The 17,731-nt window shown below is 41.7% G+C and overlaps 1 protein-coding gene across 1 annotated transcript in view; it reads right to left on the bottom strand.

Annotated features, from left to right (window-relative positions):
• The window catches only part of LOC113959220 (ras GTPase-activating protein 1-like), a 99,029-nt gene that overhangs the window by 1,574 nt on the left and 79,724 nt on the right, over positions 1-17,731 (bottom strand). The window contains exons 21-24 of the mRNA XM_027668092.1: positions 15,306-15,373; positions 4,573-4,661; positions 1,749-1,826; positions 292-426 (exon numbers count right to left, since the gene is read on the bottom strand). Of these exons, the coding sequence (XP_027523893.1) occupies positions 292-426; positions 1,749-1,826; positions 4,573-4,661; positions 15,306-15,373 (370 nt within the window). The remainder of the gene's footprint in view (positions 1-291; positions 427-1,748; positions 1,827-4,572; positions 4,662-15,305; positions 15,374-17,731) is intronic.

Below are 17,731 nucleotides of genomic sequence, written 5' to 3'. Positions count from 1 at the left end.
ACAAAAAAAAAAAAAAAAACACCCCAACCCCCAAAAAAAAAAAAAAAAAACAAACAAAAACCCCCCCCCCCCCCCCCCCCCCCCCACTGCTTTAAAACATCTTTGGATTTGTTGCATAAATACTTATTTCACAGTTTTGAGCTTCTTTACAACTATTAACCTCCTGGTGAAATGCACATATTTATCACTCATACTGCTGGAGAGAAAAAATTACAAAGGAATCATGATGTTAAGCAATAACTCTAGACATGCTATCTGTATGTGTGATTTTTGTTAATCATTACAGTTTACCTGCATTACGCCTCGCTCATTGCTAAGTATCCGAAGTTCATCTGAATGTGCCACACACATCTCATGCAAGGCTGCCAGATAACGAGACAAGTCAGTTCTAGAGTTCTCTGTAGTGTCTGGAAGCTCAGGAACATTCTTTAACAAAAATTATGAGAACAGACTTAGATAGTGAGTAGCCAGGCATATAAGAAATTAAACTACAGTTCTACAGACCTGCCAACAGTTGCTTTGATACTGCAAGTAAGTACTGCAATGTTTTTCTTCACAATTTAAGTCTTCTGTCCATGTTAACTAATAGAAATTATTTATTTCCTCCTCTCCACAATCATCTATTTTATGAAGACATTTTAATTATGGTTACACATTTCACATAGAGAGATTACTAAATATACAGCAATTTCTATTCCTACTAGGAGGGTTTGATACTCCTATGCTACCTCTGAGCTGTCCAGAAAGATACTGAGAAAAGAGATTCATATCATATCTTCCCCTCAAATGAGGGCAATCCATCCATTATATGTTTGTTTTCTTTTATTTGTTTTTTAAAATATTTAAATCAGACAATAGCAGCAGCAAAAATGGACACCAGAAAAAATCCCCAAACTATCAAGTCAGTAAATCCACTAATAAAATAATGTAACTAAAACAGTAGATTAATCAGTTATTTTAAACCCCAACCATTTTCCAAGTCCTTATGCATAATCTGCCATTTAAAGAAAAACAATAGTGTATCATAATATGCAGAAGTTGTCATTTAACCAGAAAAAGGTGACATGGCAATCCACTTGAATGACACACTTCAAAACAGTAATTCTTATAGATTATCAAAATAGTCTGAGATGTTTTCTAGGTCACTTTTAATGGATTAATTCAGGAAGCTAGGCATATTTCTTTTCATTTTTAAACCAAAATTGGTTTAAACATATACATAAATAGATATACATGAGCTCCTAACTCATTATAGCTATCATACACAAAACAGTAATGATTTCAAATTGAACTGCAACTATTATTTTCTTTTAAACTACAATATATAAAATTCATGCAGTGAGACATTTGATAATGTATAACTAAAATAGAAGACAACATTTTTAAAAACTTCAATTTTTTCAATCTCAGGTTATAACAATATGACAAATTACACATAAGAATCTTTTGGTTTAAAATATTTTTTTAGAAGATTGGTATTTTTTGGTTGAAAACCTTAATCCTTGGGGAGAAGCTCAAATAGATCTCATGTCTACAACAGTACTAAATGAATAAAATCTTTCTAACAGGACATTTGATTGGTTTTAATTCTGTGTGACAGGCCAGTTTGTTACTGAACTGTCTGTGTGACAAGCATTCAAAATTGTGAGGAAGCTGATGCATTTTTTGAGCTAGTTAACAAGAACTATAAAGAATTTTAACTCACAATGTTGCTATACAACTTGGAATTTTTTTTTAAAACCACTTACCCCAAGTTCATCTAAGAACATGATCATGCGATGTTTGTTACTCTTGATGAATGGATTGACCCCCTCCATATATGGCTCCTAGTAATTTTTAAAAGTATTTATTAGAACAAATTGATACCAATTTAATAGTCATACCTGAAATGAACATATTGTAATCAGAGACAAATGACACTGCAAAACAAATATGTCATCTTTTTCAAGTGAATTTATAATGACTGGTGTGCAACTAGTCAAAAGATTACACTTTTTTGTGTTCCAGATGGACTCTGAAATTATTTATATATGCATTGTGACATGAAATTTTACATTTCTGAAATACTGAAAATGAACTTTTTTTCATTGCAGCTATATAATAAAGAAAAAACTTTCAGAGGTAACATCAGGACATAATTGCTCGCCTTCTTGTTTTTTCATTAGTGCTTACATTCCAAGTTGTGAGTGTCAGACAAATGACTTTATAATGGCAGCCTGAAATCACTTTCTTTCATTATGCTTAAGTCAACAGATTTTTATTGTTCAACCATGTTGTGACTTGAGAACCAGAACAGACCAATTGTTGCTGGCATTTTTTTAGCGATGCAATAGAAACTTTAGTAAAACCTGAGGTTTTTTAGGGCAACTTGTAAAACTGATTTACAAAATTATGTCAAGTGGTATGCAAATGAGTACAAATAAAAGGGATGTTTCAAAATGCTGTACCAACAGAAGACACTGGTCTAAAGAATAAGTAAAGAAAAAGTGTGTGTGTGTATGTAAGGGGGGAGCCAGAGATTGGTAGTTGCTCATTTGTTTCAGAATTAAAATACTCTATATCCAGGTTACAAGTTTAGTCCTAAACGGGCTCAATTTGAAAGTGAATTATTACATATAGTATATAAAAGAACATGGATGTGGAATGTATTTCAAGGTTCTGTACAGAAACATGCCAATATTACTGAAAGATGTCTCCCCATTTTGACATGAAATAATCAATGGAAATGCAAAAAGGCTCCCATCATCTACTTCAGGCAAATGATATATCCTTCTTGAACAGATTGTTTCTAATCACAGATTTCTACTCTATCATTTTTCAGTTGTCTTTATGACTATGGATATTCATAAAGAAAATTTACTCATTTTACCATCACATAGATGTTTTCTTTGTGAAGGGATGGCTACCTGCCTCTCCTCTCCCACTTTTCCAACTCCAACACTTATCTATTTGACTAGGGGAAGCCAGTAGATGTGGTGGTTTTGGATTTTAGCAAAGCTTTTGATACTGTCTGTCACAGTATCCTTCTGGATAAAATGTCCAGCACATAGTTAGAAAAGTCCATAATACATTGGGTGAGCAATTAGCTGATGGGTCAGGCTCAAAGTGTAAATGGGGTTATAGTAAAATCAGGCTGGCAACCAGTCATCAGTGAGGTTCCCCAGGGCTTGATTTTAGGCCAGTGCTCTTTAATGTTTTTATAAATGATCTGGATACAGGAATGGAATGTACATTAGGTTTGCTGATGATAAAGTAGGAGGAACTGTGTACTCCATCAATGGTAGAGAGGCCTTACAGAGTGATCTGGATAGACTAGAGAGCTGGGCAATCACCAACCATATGAAATTTAACAAGGGCAAGTGCAGGATTCTCCACCCGGGACAGGGCAATCCTGGCTATACATACAAGAAGTCCCACAGAAAGAGATCTAGGGGTCCTGGTTGATGGCAAGTTGAATATGAGTCAGCAGTATGCCCTGGTAGCCAAAAGGGCAAGCCATGTCCTGGGATGCATCAGGCACAGCATAGCTAGCCAGTCAAGGGAGGCAATTGTCCCACTCTACACTGCACTGGGTGGTCCCACCTCAAGTACTGCGTGCAGTTTTGAGTGCCTCAATATAAAAAGGATGTCAAACTATTCGAGTGTGTCCAGAGGGTGACCAAGATAGCGAAAGACCTCGAGGGCAAGAGTGCTGAGGTCACTTGGTTTGTTCAGCTTAGAAAAGGCTGAGGGGTGACCTCATCATAGTCTACAACTTCCTCAAGGGGGGCAGCAAAGAGGGAGATGCTGATTTCTTTTCTGGTGACCAGCGATAGGACATGGGAAAATGGAATGAAGCTGCATCAGGGGTAGTTCAGACTGGACATTAGGAAAAGATTCTTCACTGAGAGGGTGGTCGGTCACTGGAACAGCCTCCTCAAGGAAGCGGTCACAGCACCAAGCCTATCAGAGTTCAAGAAGCATTTGAGTGATGCTCTTAGTCATATGAGTTAGTTTTAGGTAGTCCTGCGAGGAGCAAGGAGTTGGACTCAATGATCCTTATGGGTCTCTTCCAACTTGAGATATTCTATGATTCCATGAATAATAGAGTATGACTGCTACCCTTTTCGCCATTGACAGACTGAAAAACCAGTCCACATACTTCCACTGTTGTCTTTGAAACAGTTTATCTGTTCTCATAGCATGAAAATATGGTTGCATCACTCTATAAAACCTACTAGCATGGTCATTAATTCATTAATTATTTTAACACGTCACTGTTGTTGTTCATGCTACCAGATTCAAAATCTTTATGGTATGTACCAAATCATTCACATAAGTTTCTGGATGACTCATTCTGAAATGACTGACTCCTCTTTCCAATTCAGCCCCACTTTATGCTACTGTTCTAGTTTAAATCAATACCCTGTTGAGCTCCAACTGAAGAGGATAGAAGAACTTGCAGGAACAAGGCCTCCTTGCTGAAAAGGCACCCAGGTCACACATCAGGATTTGCATAAGAATAATACAGACAAAATATGTTGCTGTTAACAGGAACACTGAAATGACTGTTCTGTGGAAAATTATATTCACCTTAGCTCCAAATTCAACCAGATTTGCTAAATTCTGCACAGACTTGGCGACCAGGGTCAAAGTTCTTGCAGCAGTAGGGGAAGGAGAATCTGATAGGAATAGAAAGCAGAAAGTTAAAATTTCCAGTAGTCCCAAGAAAATTAAGATCTTCCAGAATTTGTTATTTATCATGGAATTAATATTCTGGATGCTGTAAGAGAACGGTATGTGAAAAATATCTCACAATCAAAAAAACTTTTGGTGTTTTAGTAATTATGTCCACAATAAACATCAATATGCATATCTGACTTTCTGTACTAGTCGCTTACATAGCAAAGTAAGCAAAATAAAGTGTTCCTCAGAAGCCTAATGTTAACAAAATTTTTACGAATTAAGTAAAAAGTTTTTACACAAAAACCAAAAAGCTCTGTTGAAAGGAAAATTTGTTGTAAGAATCTAATAAAATAATTAAGTTTACCCTTTCCCTTATTTGCATATACCCATATAAGTAGGTCTTGGATTGTTATGCAAAATGTACTTCAAATTAAGAGTACCATGGTTCCCCAGGAACAAAGAGGAAACACAATGACAAAGAGTTTTTCCCCATCAGCCACCTCCTTCAGGTCTTAACTGCAGCGGTGGTACCAGTTTGAAGTCTCTTTATTCCCTGGCTTTGGAGCAGTGGGGGGGTGCAGCCATCCCGCACTTGGTAAGCAGTGAGCGAAGCAGAGTGGCTCCTGGTTGGCTCATTCATACCTCAGAGCTGTCCGCTTCAGCACTGCAACTCTGTACTAGTGTTCCGGAGGAGAAACGGGAGGAGGAGAATCGGCAGGAAGCAGAAGGGAACGAATTTTGCCACGGTATCTTTGAGGACCATCCACACTGTTTTGGCGACCGAGGCAAGATGGCACACTTCCAGTTCCCAGTGTGGCTTTTCTGCTGTCCTGGCCAGTCAGGGACAGCTTTCAGCCATGGCTGAGACCCCAGAAATAACTTTTACCCTTGGCAACCCCCCCATCCCCTCCAAATCCCTGTTCTGGGAGGGCAGGGCGGCCCCCTTCAAATGACATAATGGTATGAATATTCATCGTTATAATTCTCTTCCCTGGCTTGTAACCATAACATTATCTACCCCTTATTCTATAACATTCATGTCATGCCCGGATTTACACCTTTCAACTATATACATACATATATACACACATTTAAACTATTCAGGGGAGTGTGTTGCTTCAATTTGACAATGGAAGGTGGAAATACAAACTAATTCCTCATTTTATCAGTAGTGCTGCAATTTAAGTACTCCCACTCCCATTTTTCCTGCCTGACTTTCAGCCCAAGTGAGAAATAAAGCAGTCTTAAAAAAAAAAGACACCTTCCCCCCACCCCTCCTTCCCTCCAATTCAGTCCATCACACAGGAAACGGTGAAGAATGAAATGGATATTGCCCCCACTCTGGGAGAAACCCTTAAGGTCATATAGCAGGTGAAAACTGGCAAGGCAGCTGGGGTTGATGGAATTCCACCTGAAGTCTGGAAGCATGAGGGCCAAGCACTCCATGCTAAATTTCACGAGTTTGTGGTGCGCTGTTGGGAACTAGGCAAACTACCATCAGACCTTCGTGATGCAGTCATCATCACTTTGTATAAGAAGAAAAGAGTTAAATCAGACTGTTCAAATTACCGTGGTATTACTCTGCTCTCCATTGCTGGCAAAATCCTGGCAAGAATACTTTTGAACAGACTAATACCCGCTATAGCAGAAGGAATCCTACCTGAAAGCCAGTGTGGTTTCAGAGCCAACAGGAGTACCACAGACATGGTATTTGTTCTCAGACAACTGCAAGAGAAGTGTAAGGAACAGAACAAAGGTCTCCATGTAACCTTTGTTGATCTCACCAAGGCTTTCAATACTGTGAGCAGAAAAGGTCTATGGCAGATTTTGGAACGTTTAGGATGTCCCCCCAAGTTCCTTAAAATGATCATCTCACTTCATGAGGATCAGCACAGCCAAGTCAGATATGACAATGCGCTTTCTGAGCCCTTCCTAATAACCAATGGTGTGAAACAAGGCTGCGTTCTTGTACCAACCCTATTCACAGTCTTTTTCAACATGATGCTCCAAAGGGCCATGGTAGACCTCGATGATGAAGAGGGTATCTACATTTGATATCATACTGATGGAAACCTATTCAACCTAAGGTGACTGAAGGCCCATACTAAGACCTTAAATTATCTTGTCCGTGAGTTACTTTATGCTGATGACGCCGCCCTTGTCACCCACACAGAAGTAGCTCTGCAGCATTTAACATCCTGCTTTGCAGACGCTGCTGAGCTTTTTGGGCTGGAAGTCAGCTTAAAGAAGACAGAAGTTCTCTATCAACCTGCACCTCAGGAAGTCTTCCATCATCCCCATATCACCATTGGCGAATCAGAGCTCAAATCAGTCCAGCAGTTTAATTACCTAGGTAGCCTCATCTCCTCAGATGGTAAGATTGATGGAGAGATAGACAACAGGTTAGCAAAGGCATAGAGAGCTTTCAGAAAACTCCATAAAAGAGTTTGGCAAAATAAACACTTGAAAAAAAGTACAAAGATCAGTGTTTACAGAGCCATTGTGCTGTCTACTCTTTTATATGGTTCGGAATCATGGGTCATCTACCACCACCACCTACGACTCTTTCAACTCTTCCATCAACGCTGTCTCCATACAGTCCTAAATATCCACCGGTCAGATTATGTCACCAATACGTCTGTTCTTGAACAGGCAGCAGTCACAAGTATTGAGGACATGTTGCTGAAAACACAGCTGCGTTGGGCAGGACACGTCTCAAGGATGAAGGACTACCGCCTCCCTAAGATCGTGCTTTATGGTGAACTTGCCACCAGCTGCCGCAAGAGAGGAGCCTAGAAGAGAAGATACAAGGACTCCCTGAAGCAACATCTCAGCCTTGGTCATATTGACCAACATAACTGGTCTACTCTGGCCTCCAATCGGGAGGTCTGGAGACACACAATCTTTAACGCTGCTGATGCTTTCGAGAAAGTACGCAGGATCTCTCTTGAGGAGAAAAGACAATGCAGAAAGAATCGCGTCTTACAGAATATACCACCTAAGGAGTCCTTCTGCTGTGCCTTTTGCAACCAGACTTGTCTATCTCATATTGGCCTTTTTAGCCACCAGCGTGCTTGTAACAAATGTGGGTAGAGCCCTTCCCAAATCTTTGTTCACGAAGCCTAGCCATGATGATGATTTCTCACTCTTTTGCTCTCATCCTGTTAGTAATAAATTTAAGTAATATCCCCACTTTGAGTCTGTTTTGCCCGTGAAGGTAATCAGTAACTGACCTCTCCTAGCTGTTATCTCAACTCATGAACCCTTAGCTGTTTGGGTTTTTTCTCTCTCCTCTGTCCAGTTGCAGAGGGAGAGGGAGAGAGTGGCTTTAGTGGGTACCTGGTATCCAGCCAGGGTCAACGTACAAGGTAGAGAGGACTTACAATCTGTCTGTACTCAGGGATATGCATCCTCCAGAAGCCTATGGTGCCTAGGAAAGCTTGCATTTCCTTCTTGCTGGTCAGTGGAGACATTGCTGTGATCTTGTTAATCACTTCCATTGGGATCTGACAGCGTCTATCCTGCCACTTCGCTCCCAGGAACCAGATTTCCCAGGCAGGTCCCCTGACCTCACTCCTTTTAATGGCAAACCCGGGTTTCAGTAGAATCTTTCTTAAAGACTTCTTCTGCCGTGTTCCCCCATACGATGTCATCAATGTACTGAAAGTGTTCTGAAGCCTCACCCTCCTCTAGTGCAGCCTGGATCAGTCTGTGACTGACAGATGGTGGGACTGTGTTTCCACCCCTGGGGCAGTCGATTCCAGGTGTACTGCACACCCCTCCAGGTGAAAGCAAACTGTGGCCTGCACTCTGCTGCCAAAGGAATGGAGAAAAATGCATTGGCAATGTCAGTAGTGGAATCACTTTGCTCCCTTGGACTCTGGTTCACACTGAAGTTCCAGCATGTCTGGCACAGTGGCACTCGATGGGGTAACTTCATTCAAATCACAATAGTCCTCTGTCAATCTTCATTCTCCACTGGACTTACACCCTGGTCATATAGTACTGTTAAAGGGTGAGCAAATCTTGCTGACCACTCCCTGGCTCTCCAGTTCACAAATCATCTTATGGATGGGGATCACGGAGTCTCGGTTAGTGCAGTATTGCCCACGATGCGCTGTTACAGTGGCGATCGGCACCTGCTGTTCTTCAACCCTTAGTAGTCCCACAGCAGAAGGGTCCTCTGAAAGACCAGGCAACGTGCAATGTGTTCAACATTTTAATCCCTTCTGTCTCTACAGCAGCTATCCCAAAAGCCCAGTGACCCTTTTGGGTCTTTGAAATACCCATTCTTGAGATAATTGATACCAAGGATACATGGGGCCTCTGGACCAATCACAATGGGGTGTCGTTGCCACTCCTGCCCAGTCACTCACTTCAGCTTCCAACACGGTCAACTGTTGGGACCCCCCGTCACCCCAGAAATGGAAATAGATTCTGCCCTCTCATGTCCTGACAGCATCAGAGTGCATCGTGCACCAGTGTCAACCAAGGCCTTATATCCTTGTGGGTCTTATGTGCCAGGCCATGGGATCTGCACAGTCCAATAGACACAGTTATCCTGTGGTTCTACCTGGCTAGAGGCAGGGCCCCTCTAGTGTTGGTTTTGGTAGTCGTTGCTTCCTCCCTGTGCATACATCCTGGAGGTCGCTTCCAAAGGATTGGACATGTCATCGTCCCTTCTGTTCTGTCTAGGAACTTGCCCATGGGAGACTGGAGCTACATCCATCCTCAATGAATACCATCTAGTAGTCACTTTTTCCTTTAGTTCCCATACCTATGCTGCTAGAACAGAGGTGGGTTTTCCATCCCACCTCCTCATATCTTCCCCATGTTTGTGTAGGAAGAACCACAGGTTGCCTCGTGGGGTGTACCCCCTCTCCTTAGCCAGGGAACACCTGCTTCTAATAGCAGGGACTCTAGTTTGCACTGGAGTTTTTGATGGCCATCTCTAACTTCCTCTGTTAGAGTCCTGAGATCTGCAGCCAGTTTCTCTATGGAAGAGATGTGGGCCTGTAACAGGGAGTGGACAATCTCATCATATGTCCGGAGTTTATGTATGATAGTGCCCACTGTCTCTTGGTTCTCCTTCCAGTGCATTGTCACTAAGAAGTTGGAATATATTGATGGCCCTTGGTGTGTGAGTTTCAACCACATCTGTGATGTGCACTTGACCTTGTCTGGGTCATTATTGGGTTGCCTGTCCCTTGCAAAAAGTACCTCTAGCAACACCAGTTCTCTCAGTTGTAAGATTCCTTGTTCCATGGTTTTCCAGGGGCCATGATGCACTTGGAGGTCATCCCTGTAAGCATATCTATCCCTCATACTTGTTAAAAGCCGCATCCAGAGGTTGAGTGGTTCTAATTTCCTCACGAGCCTCTGATCAATGTCCACATCCTGGGACAGGGATCCTAAAAACCTCACTTCAGTACCATCCAGGAGTGTACCTTTGCCTGCAAGATCCCAGACTCGGATCAACCAGGTCAATATGGGTTCACCTGTTTGTCAAGTGATGTCTTTCCTCAGATTGCATAGATTATTGAATGATAGCAATTTGGTGGTTATTTCTGGTTCTCAGTCCACCAATGGCGAGGTCCCTGCCTCCCCATCGTCATCCACCAGGCAAAATGATTTGGTCTTGTATTTCCTCTTTTGGACAGGGGCGACTTCTACTGTCTTGGGTTGCCCTTCTGGCTTAACTACAACCTGAGTGGTCATGGTGTGTGTTATTTTGTTTCCTTTCCTTTCCCCCTGAAGGTGCTATACCATACCAAGCAGCATTCGGTAGGCAGTGGCCAGGGCCCAGCATGTTGCAGTAAGATGCCCCTCTCTGGAGCTGACACAGCATTTTCCTTCACATATCTTATCACTTTAACAGTGTCCTGAAGTTGTTCAGGGGAGAACTTCCAGACCATTGGAGGAGAGAAGTTCTCTAAAATCTGGCCTGTGTCCTCCCCCATTCCAAGACACTCAAGTTTATCCACCCCTTGGGCAGGCCTCTGGACACCTTCCCTAGAGATCTTGGTCCTGTCTCCAAACACGAGGTAGACCATACTGAAGAAACCTGGCAGATATAGCAACAAGATTATGCTATCCCTAGAATCCAGAGGGAATTCAACATTTCCAAAAGTTGTTGTAGTGAACCTGAAGGCAAAAGGGGTGAAAGGTTGGGAAAAATCACCCATTTCTGTTCTCCCAGGCTGGGTGCCATTATCAATAAAACCCCAGAGGTAGCAACTGAAGCCAGGGCACATAGACAATCCCAAATAAACATTCCAAATGAAAGTCATGGTCTTTGAGGTTGTTGCATTATAAATTGAGGTCACGAAATAGAACATCAACAAAGCTATATTGGTTCTTTTTCCCAGTCTGAAAAATACTTCCGATAGACCAATATATATATAGGTTTAGGCACCACACCAATATGAGTAGATTGAGTAGCATGCTATCTAGGGGTTCTATACCCAATACACAAATGAGTTGTTAAAAATTGTTATTTTTTCACTTTTCTCTCTCAAGCCCCATATTTGGCACCAAATTTTGTCTTGCTTTAAAGACAAATATTGGGAGGTAGGAACTCCAATAAGATGAACTCCCCTCCCCTTTTATAGAGAAACAAAAAAATGTGAGGAGGTTATAAGTGAAAAAATAAGAGTTCACTAAAAGGAAATAGCAGTAACTACAAAGATACAGAGGAAACAGTTTACTCACAAAGATGGGAATTCACCACCCATGTGGATTCCCCAGGAACAAAGGGACAGAGGGTTTTTTCCCTGCCAACCACCTCCTTCAGGTCTTAACTGCAGCAGTGGTACCAGTTTGAAATCTCTTTGTTCCCTGGCTTCAGAGTGGCGGGAGGTGCAGCTGTCCTGTGCCAGGCAAGCAGTGAGTAAAGCAGAGTGGTTCCTGGCTGGCTCAGTCAGAGTTGTCCGCTTCAGCATTGCAACTCTGTACTAGTGTTCCAGAGGAGAAACAGGAGGAGGAAAATTGGCAGGACCAAATTTTGCCACAGTTTCTTTGGGGACCGTCCACACTGCTTTGGTGGCTGAGGCAAGATGGCACACTTCCAGTTCCTGGTATGGCTTTTCTGCTGTCCCAGTCAGGCAGGGACAGCTTATGGACATAGCTGAGACCCCGGAAATAACTTTTACACATGGCAACCCCCTCCTTGCCCCTCCAACTCCCTGTTCTGGGAAGGGAGGGTGGCCCCCTTCAAATGACGTAATGGTATGAATATTCATCATTATAATTCTCTTCTCTGACTTGTAACAATAACAACGAGGCCATGGTTCTTAAATGCTTTCCCTGAAGTGGATATGAAAACTATTAAAGGGAGAAAGGAACTTTCAGATTGACTCAGGCTTTCTCATTTACTATAGCTTAAAGAGAGAGGACAGAAAACTTGCTATATTGTCTGAAAAGCTGCCTCTAAATCCAAAAAAAGGAAAACAATTTTCCTGAAAGGCTTTCTGATGCAAGTGATTTCTAATTTCTTCCTATTTTGAAACCAGTATTTTACAGGTAAAATTGAGAAGGCATTAGGCAGGGAAGGAAGAATAACAATGGCTAGCAGAAACCAAATGCCCTCTAGGTTAGGACGATTTTGCCAAAAAAAAAAAAGAAAATAAATAAAGCAAGGGAAAAGATGACACAAAGTATAACATATACAAATTTTTTAAAACTATGGAACTCAAATGTCTAAATACTTTAGTGCTACAATTTTCCCATCAGTAGTTTATGTTTTTTTTTGTTCCTCCCACAAGGATGTATTGGGTTTGCATGGCCAGGTTTTGGTAGTGGGGGACTACAGGGATGACTTATATGAGAAGTTGTTAGAAGTTTCCCCCATGTCCTATAGAGCCAATGCCAGCTGGCTCCAAGAGAGACCCATCGCTTGCCAAGGCCGTGGTAGCATCTCTGTGATAACATATTTAGGAAGGGGGGAAAAAACCCAAACCCTGCTGCAGAAGAGCAGGAGTTGGAATATGTGAGAGAAACAACTCTGCAGACACCAAAGGTCAGTGTAGAAGAAAGGGGGAGGTGCTCCAGGCATCAGAGCAGAGATTCCCCTGCAACCCATGGTAAAGATCATGGTGAGGCAGGTTGTCCCCCCTGCAGCCTATGGAGGTCCACGGTGCAAACCCCACACCAAAGCAGGTGGATGTGCCTGAAGGATACTGTGACCCCGTGGAGAGCCTTTGCTGGAGCAGGCTCCTGGCAGGACCTGTGAACCCTTGGAGAGAGGAACCCACTCTGGAGCAGGTTTCCTGGCAGGACTTGTGACCCTGTGGGGGACCCACACTGGAGCAGTCTGTTCCTGAAGGACTGCAGCCTATGGGAAGGACCCACATTGGAGAAGTTTCTGGAGGACTGTCTCCCATGGGAGGGAACCCATGCTGGAACAGGGGAAGAGTGTGAAGAGTCCTCCTCCTGCAGAGTGGCAGACACAACGTGATGAACTGACTGCAACCCCATTCCCCATCCCCCTGCACAGTTGGGGGGCAGGAGGTAAAGAAAAGAGGGAGTTGTTGTGGTTTAACCCCAGCCAGCAACCAAGCCCCACACAGCTGCTCGCTCACTCCCCCACCAGTGGGATCTGGGAGAGAATCACAATAGTAAAAAGTTAGAAAACTTGTGAGTTGAGATAAAGACAGTTTAACAGGGAAAGCAAAAGTTGCACACGCAAGCAAAGCAAAACAAGGAATTAATTCACTGCTTCCCATGGACAGGCAGGTGTTCAGCCATCTCCAGGAGAGCAGGGCCCAATAACGTGTAATGGTTACTTGGGAAGACAAATGCCATAACTCTGAACATCCTTCCCCTTCCTCCTTCCCCAGCTTTATACACTGAGGTTGATGCCATATGGTATGGAATATCCCTTTGGTCAGTTGGGGTCAGCTGTCCCTCCCGGCTATCTCCCCCCAACCTCCCATGCCGTCCCCACTCTCCTCGCCAGCGTGGCAGTACAAAAAGCAGAAAAGACCTTAGCTCTGTGCAAGCACTGTTCAGCAACAACAAAAACATCTTTACATTATCAGCACTGTTGCCAGCACGAATACAAAACATAGCCCCATACCAGCCACTGGGAAGAAAATTAACTCTACCCCAACCAAAACCAGCACAGGAGTGAAGTTGAGCCTAGGAAGAAGGAAGGAGTAGAGGGAAGGTGTTTTAGATTTGGTTTTATTTCTCATTATCCTCCTCTGATTTGATTGGTAATATATTAATTTCCCCAGACTGAGTCTGTTCTGCCCGTGACAATAATTGCTGAGTGATCTCCCAGTCTTTATCTCAACCCATGAGCCTTTTGTTATATTTCCTCTCCCCTGCCCAGTTAATGAGAGGGAGTGATAGAGTAGCTTTGGTAGGCAACTTGGCATCCAGCCAAGGTCCACCCACCACAAAGGAATACCGCAAAACTTAAAACCTGAAATTCCATCAACACAGTCTTATGTCTAGTACAACAGTAACACGTACTAGCTGTTGCATCTGTAAGACCTCAACTACATTTCTAAGTTAAAATGCTCAGAAACAATTCTAGGTACTTAAGCCAACTGCAACGGAATAATCTATGCCCTCACCATTAACGCTTCACAACAAAGCCCCATGTCAACTGTTTCAGATGTGATCCCTGATGCATGCCAACATCCAAAGCACATCTAAGAACAGTTTAGAATAATTGCTATCTGATATCAGCCAGAACTGTGCTACAGATCAGTATAGCAATTTTGCAATCCTGGTCTAGCAAACAGGAATAGTCTTCGTCACTGCTTTATTTACTGATAGAGATGCACTCTACAAAGAGAGCATCAAAAACCAGGATAATGCTTTTGTACCGGGCCTGGTTAGGACAGAGTTAATTTTCTTCAGAGCAGCTCATATAGTGCTGTTTTAGATTTTTGACTAAAACAGTACTGATAGTAGACTAATATAGCTTTTGCTGAATGATATTTATACAGCATCAAGGTTGCCTCTGTTTCTCACTCTGCCCCCCCAATTAATAGATTGGGGGTGCACAATAGGCTGGGATTAGACACAACTGGACAGATGACCCGAACTAACCAAAGAGATATTCCATAACATATAATGCCATGTTTTGCAATAAAAGGGAAAAGAGGGGGGAGTTAATGGGTGTCAGCCATCTTTTGCTCAGGAACTGGCTGGGCATCAGTCTACACATGGGAGGTGGTATGATTGCCTTTGCATCACTTGTTGTATTCCATTTATCCTTTACTTATTAAACATTTATTTAATTTTTGTTTGTTTGCTTTATCTTGACCCCCAAGTTTTCTTGTTTTTATTCTTCATTTCCTCTTTCCCCATCTCACTGAGGGTGAAGAGGGAAGTAAGCAAGTGACCGTGTGGTGCTTTATCTGCCCACCAGGGTTAACCACAACTTTCTTTAACATTCACTTTCTCTTTTTTTTTTTTTTATTTTAAAACAAGACATTGGGAATAAACAGTGTCTAATCTTTGAAAGTGAGAACTGTATGCTGGCTGCCTTAGGGAGAAAGTCAATCAATTGATATGGTTGAATTTGCACAGCGTTAAAATGACTTCATATTTTGCTAAATTAGGCACTAAAGCAAGTTCATGCCTATCACTACATAAAGTATGAATTTAGTCTGAAGCATAGTCACCTGAGATGATATTAAACATCCTTGGGTTCAGGATAGCAGGACAAATCAGTCGAAGAAAAACAAAGCCACTGAAATGGAAAAAAAAATTGTATTTTGTTCAATAATGAAGCTGTCATAGAATTAATGTAAAATTATGTAGTCTTTAGGCATTTAAGTCAATGTGGAAATCTTTGTGAGATAGATGACAAACAACCAGCCTGTGCTCCATATGTTTGTTAATTAAGAATGTCCTGTTATGATTTCAACTATGGTAAAACCAAAATAAAACCAGGCATATTGAAGGTGAACTTCTGAAACCCCCTGGGAAAAGTTTAACTGTAAAGCCATACTGAAGTCTGGGGTCTAAGACCACACTGGTTTCAAAAAGGAAGAGCACTTCATCTCCTGCCTTCTACAGGTGTTCCACTGTCTACTATCACAAGTAATTCATCCTGCAGCCACTCACTTCCCCAAGCCAACATAAGGAGAGCAAGAGCGCACAGTCACAATGGAACCTCTCTTTTGGCAGCAACATGGCCTTAGTTCAGCTTGAACCAATCCATATCCTGATAACAGTACTCTAATATCCTAGAAGAATAATACTTGATCAGCTACTTTCTTCACAGAAGTAATTGCTGCCACACAGACAATCTAGAAAGCAAGGGAAAAGTGCTCAGTTTGACTGCAGAAATAGGAACTTATTAAACAAACCTAAATTGGCCTTCAGTTTAGCATGAGAAAAATCTAACTTTCTGTTGACAACTGAAGTAAAAAAAATATCCATTTCAGGTTAACCATAATTCTGTAAGACTGCTATAAAATGAAGTGACATATGGACCAACTAAAGCAATATAATTCGCCTCTCGTTTTGTTCAGAGTGCATGGACACTACCAGCAGACTGTTTTTTCACTACAGCAATACCAAAGTCTGACCTCTTGCAAAAGAATAGAAGTGGACCTTGCACTACCTTGCTTGTTAAGTACACGATGATGACATTGTCCATTATTAATTGGAAGTGACACATATAGCAGTGAGGTTAACACACCTTTCACGTGTCCAACACACTTGAATTACAACATATACTGTTATAGAAGTTTCCTATCTCTCCAAGAACCATGGATTATGGGTTGACAAAACACTCCTGACCCAGTGTGAAACAAAAATATTTTCTATGAGATGAATTTAAAGCTATGAGGAAGTAAATAGACCTTGCAGACACAGAACGTTTGGTACTTCTTACACTGGTCAAGTTGTCTAAATTAAGAATGAGTCAATACTTATGTATGATCTTTTACAAAGAAACAGAAATGGCAGCACTTTTTGAATTATATAGAATGGAAGCTACCCAGGCACTTAAAACTATCCGTCTTTGAATATGTAATTATTCTTGGAGCAAAACCAGTGCAATAGAAGATAATATTCTTCACCGGAGGCCGCAAAAAAACCCAAAAAACTGTACTCTAGAGACAAGTCACAAGTATCCACTTATGAAGAGAGAAAGGGAGGGACCCAATATTTATAGCATCCAGCAGAGACCCCAGAAAAATTCTGAATGTCAACTGTATCACTTAAGGAAAGCCATATGGTGCTCTCTGGAGATGGGAAGAAACAGGAAGAGACATGGTATTTGCTTCTAAGTTCTACACACTTGCAATAGACTAGCCTCAACACCTCTGATAAGAGCAGCCTCAATTTGAAGACAAAACCCCTGCAGAACACTATTGGTTGGCATTTTGAAGATTTTTCTTCATTAAAATCTTGAGTCACTATTGTTATGAACACTAAATGACAGGGAAATAAGTATGGAAGGTACTGTACTAATTACACTAACATTAACTGAAACTCTGGGGAAGAAGGTCTCCCATGTCTTCATTTCTGTCTGCAGCCAAAGTGATAAACAAGAGCCAATGACAAATCATCTGGAAGACACTGTTCAATGGGAGATTAACCTTAGCAAATCATATCAGTGCCAGATATTGGTCGACTAGAAAGCTAGGCTTGTAAAAAAAGGGGAATGCAAATGTAGAAGATATGTGGCTTTGATACCCTTAAACCCCTAGTATCATTTAGAACAACAGTGTCAAGACCTCATTCTTGTCAAAGACTTTTTGACCTGCACTGGCAACTGATAGTGTTAAAGGAAGAACTATTTATTCAATTGTTTTATGAATGCAGACTGGAGTTTTCGTACTCAGTGCCAGTTCAAAGGAGACAGGTTCAGTAGCCTGCAACATTTTTACAGAGGTTCTGGAATGTTTCAAAATGATTGGGCTAGAGCAGAGAAATAAAACAAAACTGGGACAGCATAAAGGTACATATTTTCAGAAATGAACGCTGATTCCAAGTGATCAGCACTGAGAACCTTCACTGATGCATAAAACTATATATTCCAATACAGACAGTACCTCAGTGAAATCTAATGACAGTCCAATCACCTTTCTGAGAA

The sequence above is a fragment of the Corapipo altera genome, unplaced genomic scaffold (genome assembly GCF_003945725.1).
Source record: "Corapipo altera isolate COAL_440 unplaced genomic scaffold, ASM394572v1 61029, whole genome shotgun sequence".
Lineage (NCBI taxonomy): Eukaryota > Metazoa > Chordata > Aves > Passeriformes > Pipridae > Corapipo > Corapipo altera.
Note: the sequence above shows the minus strand (reverse complement) of the source record. Positions and strands in the feature narration are given on the sequence as shown.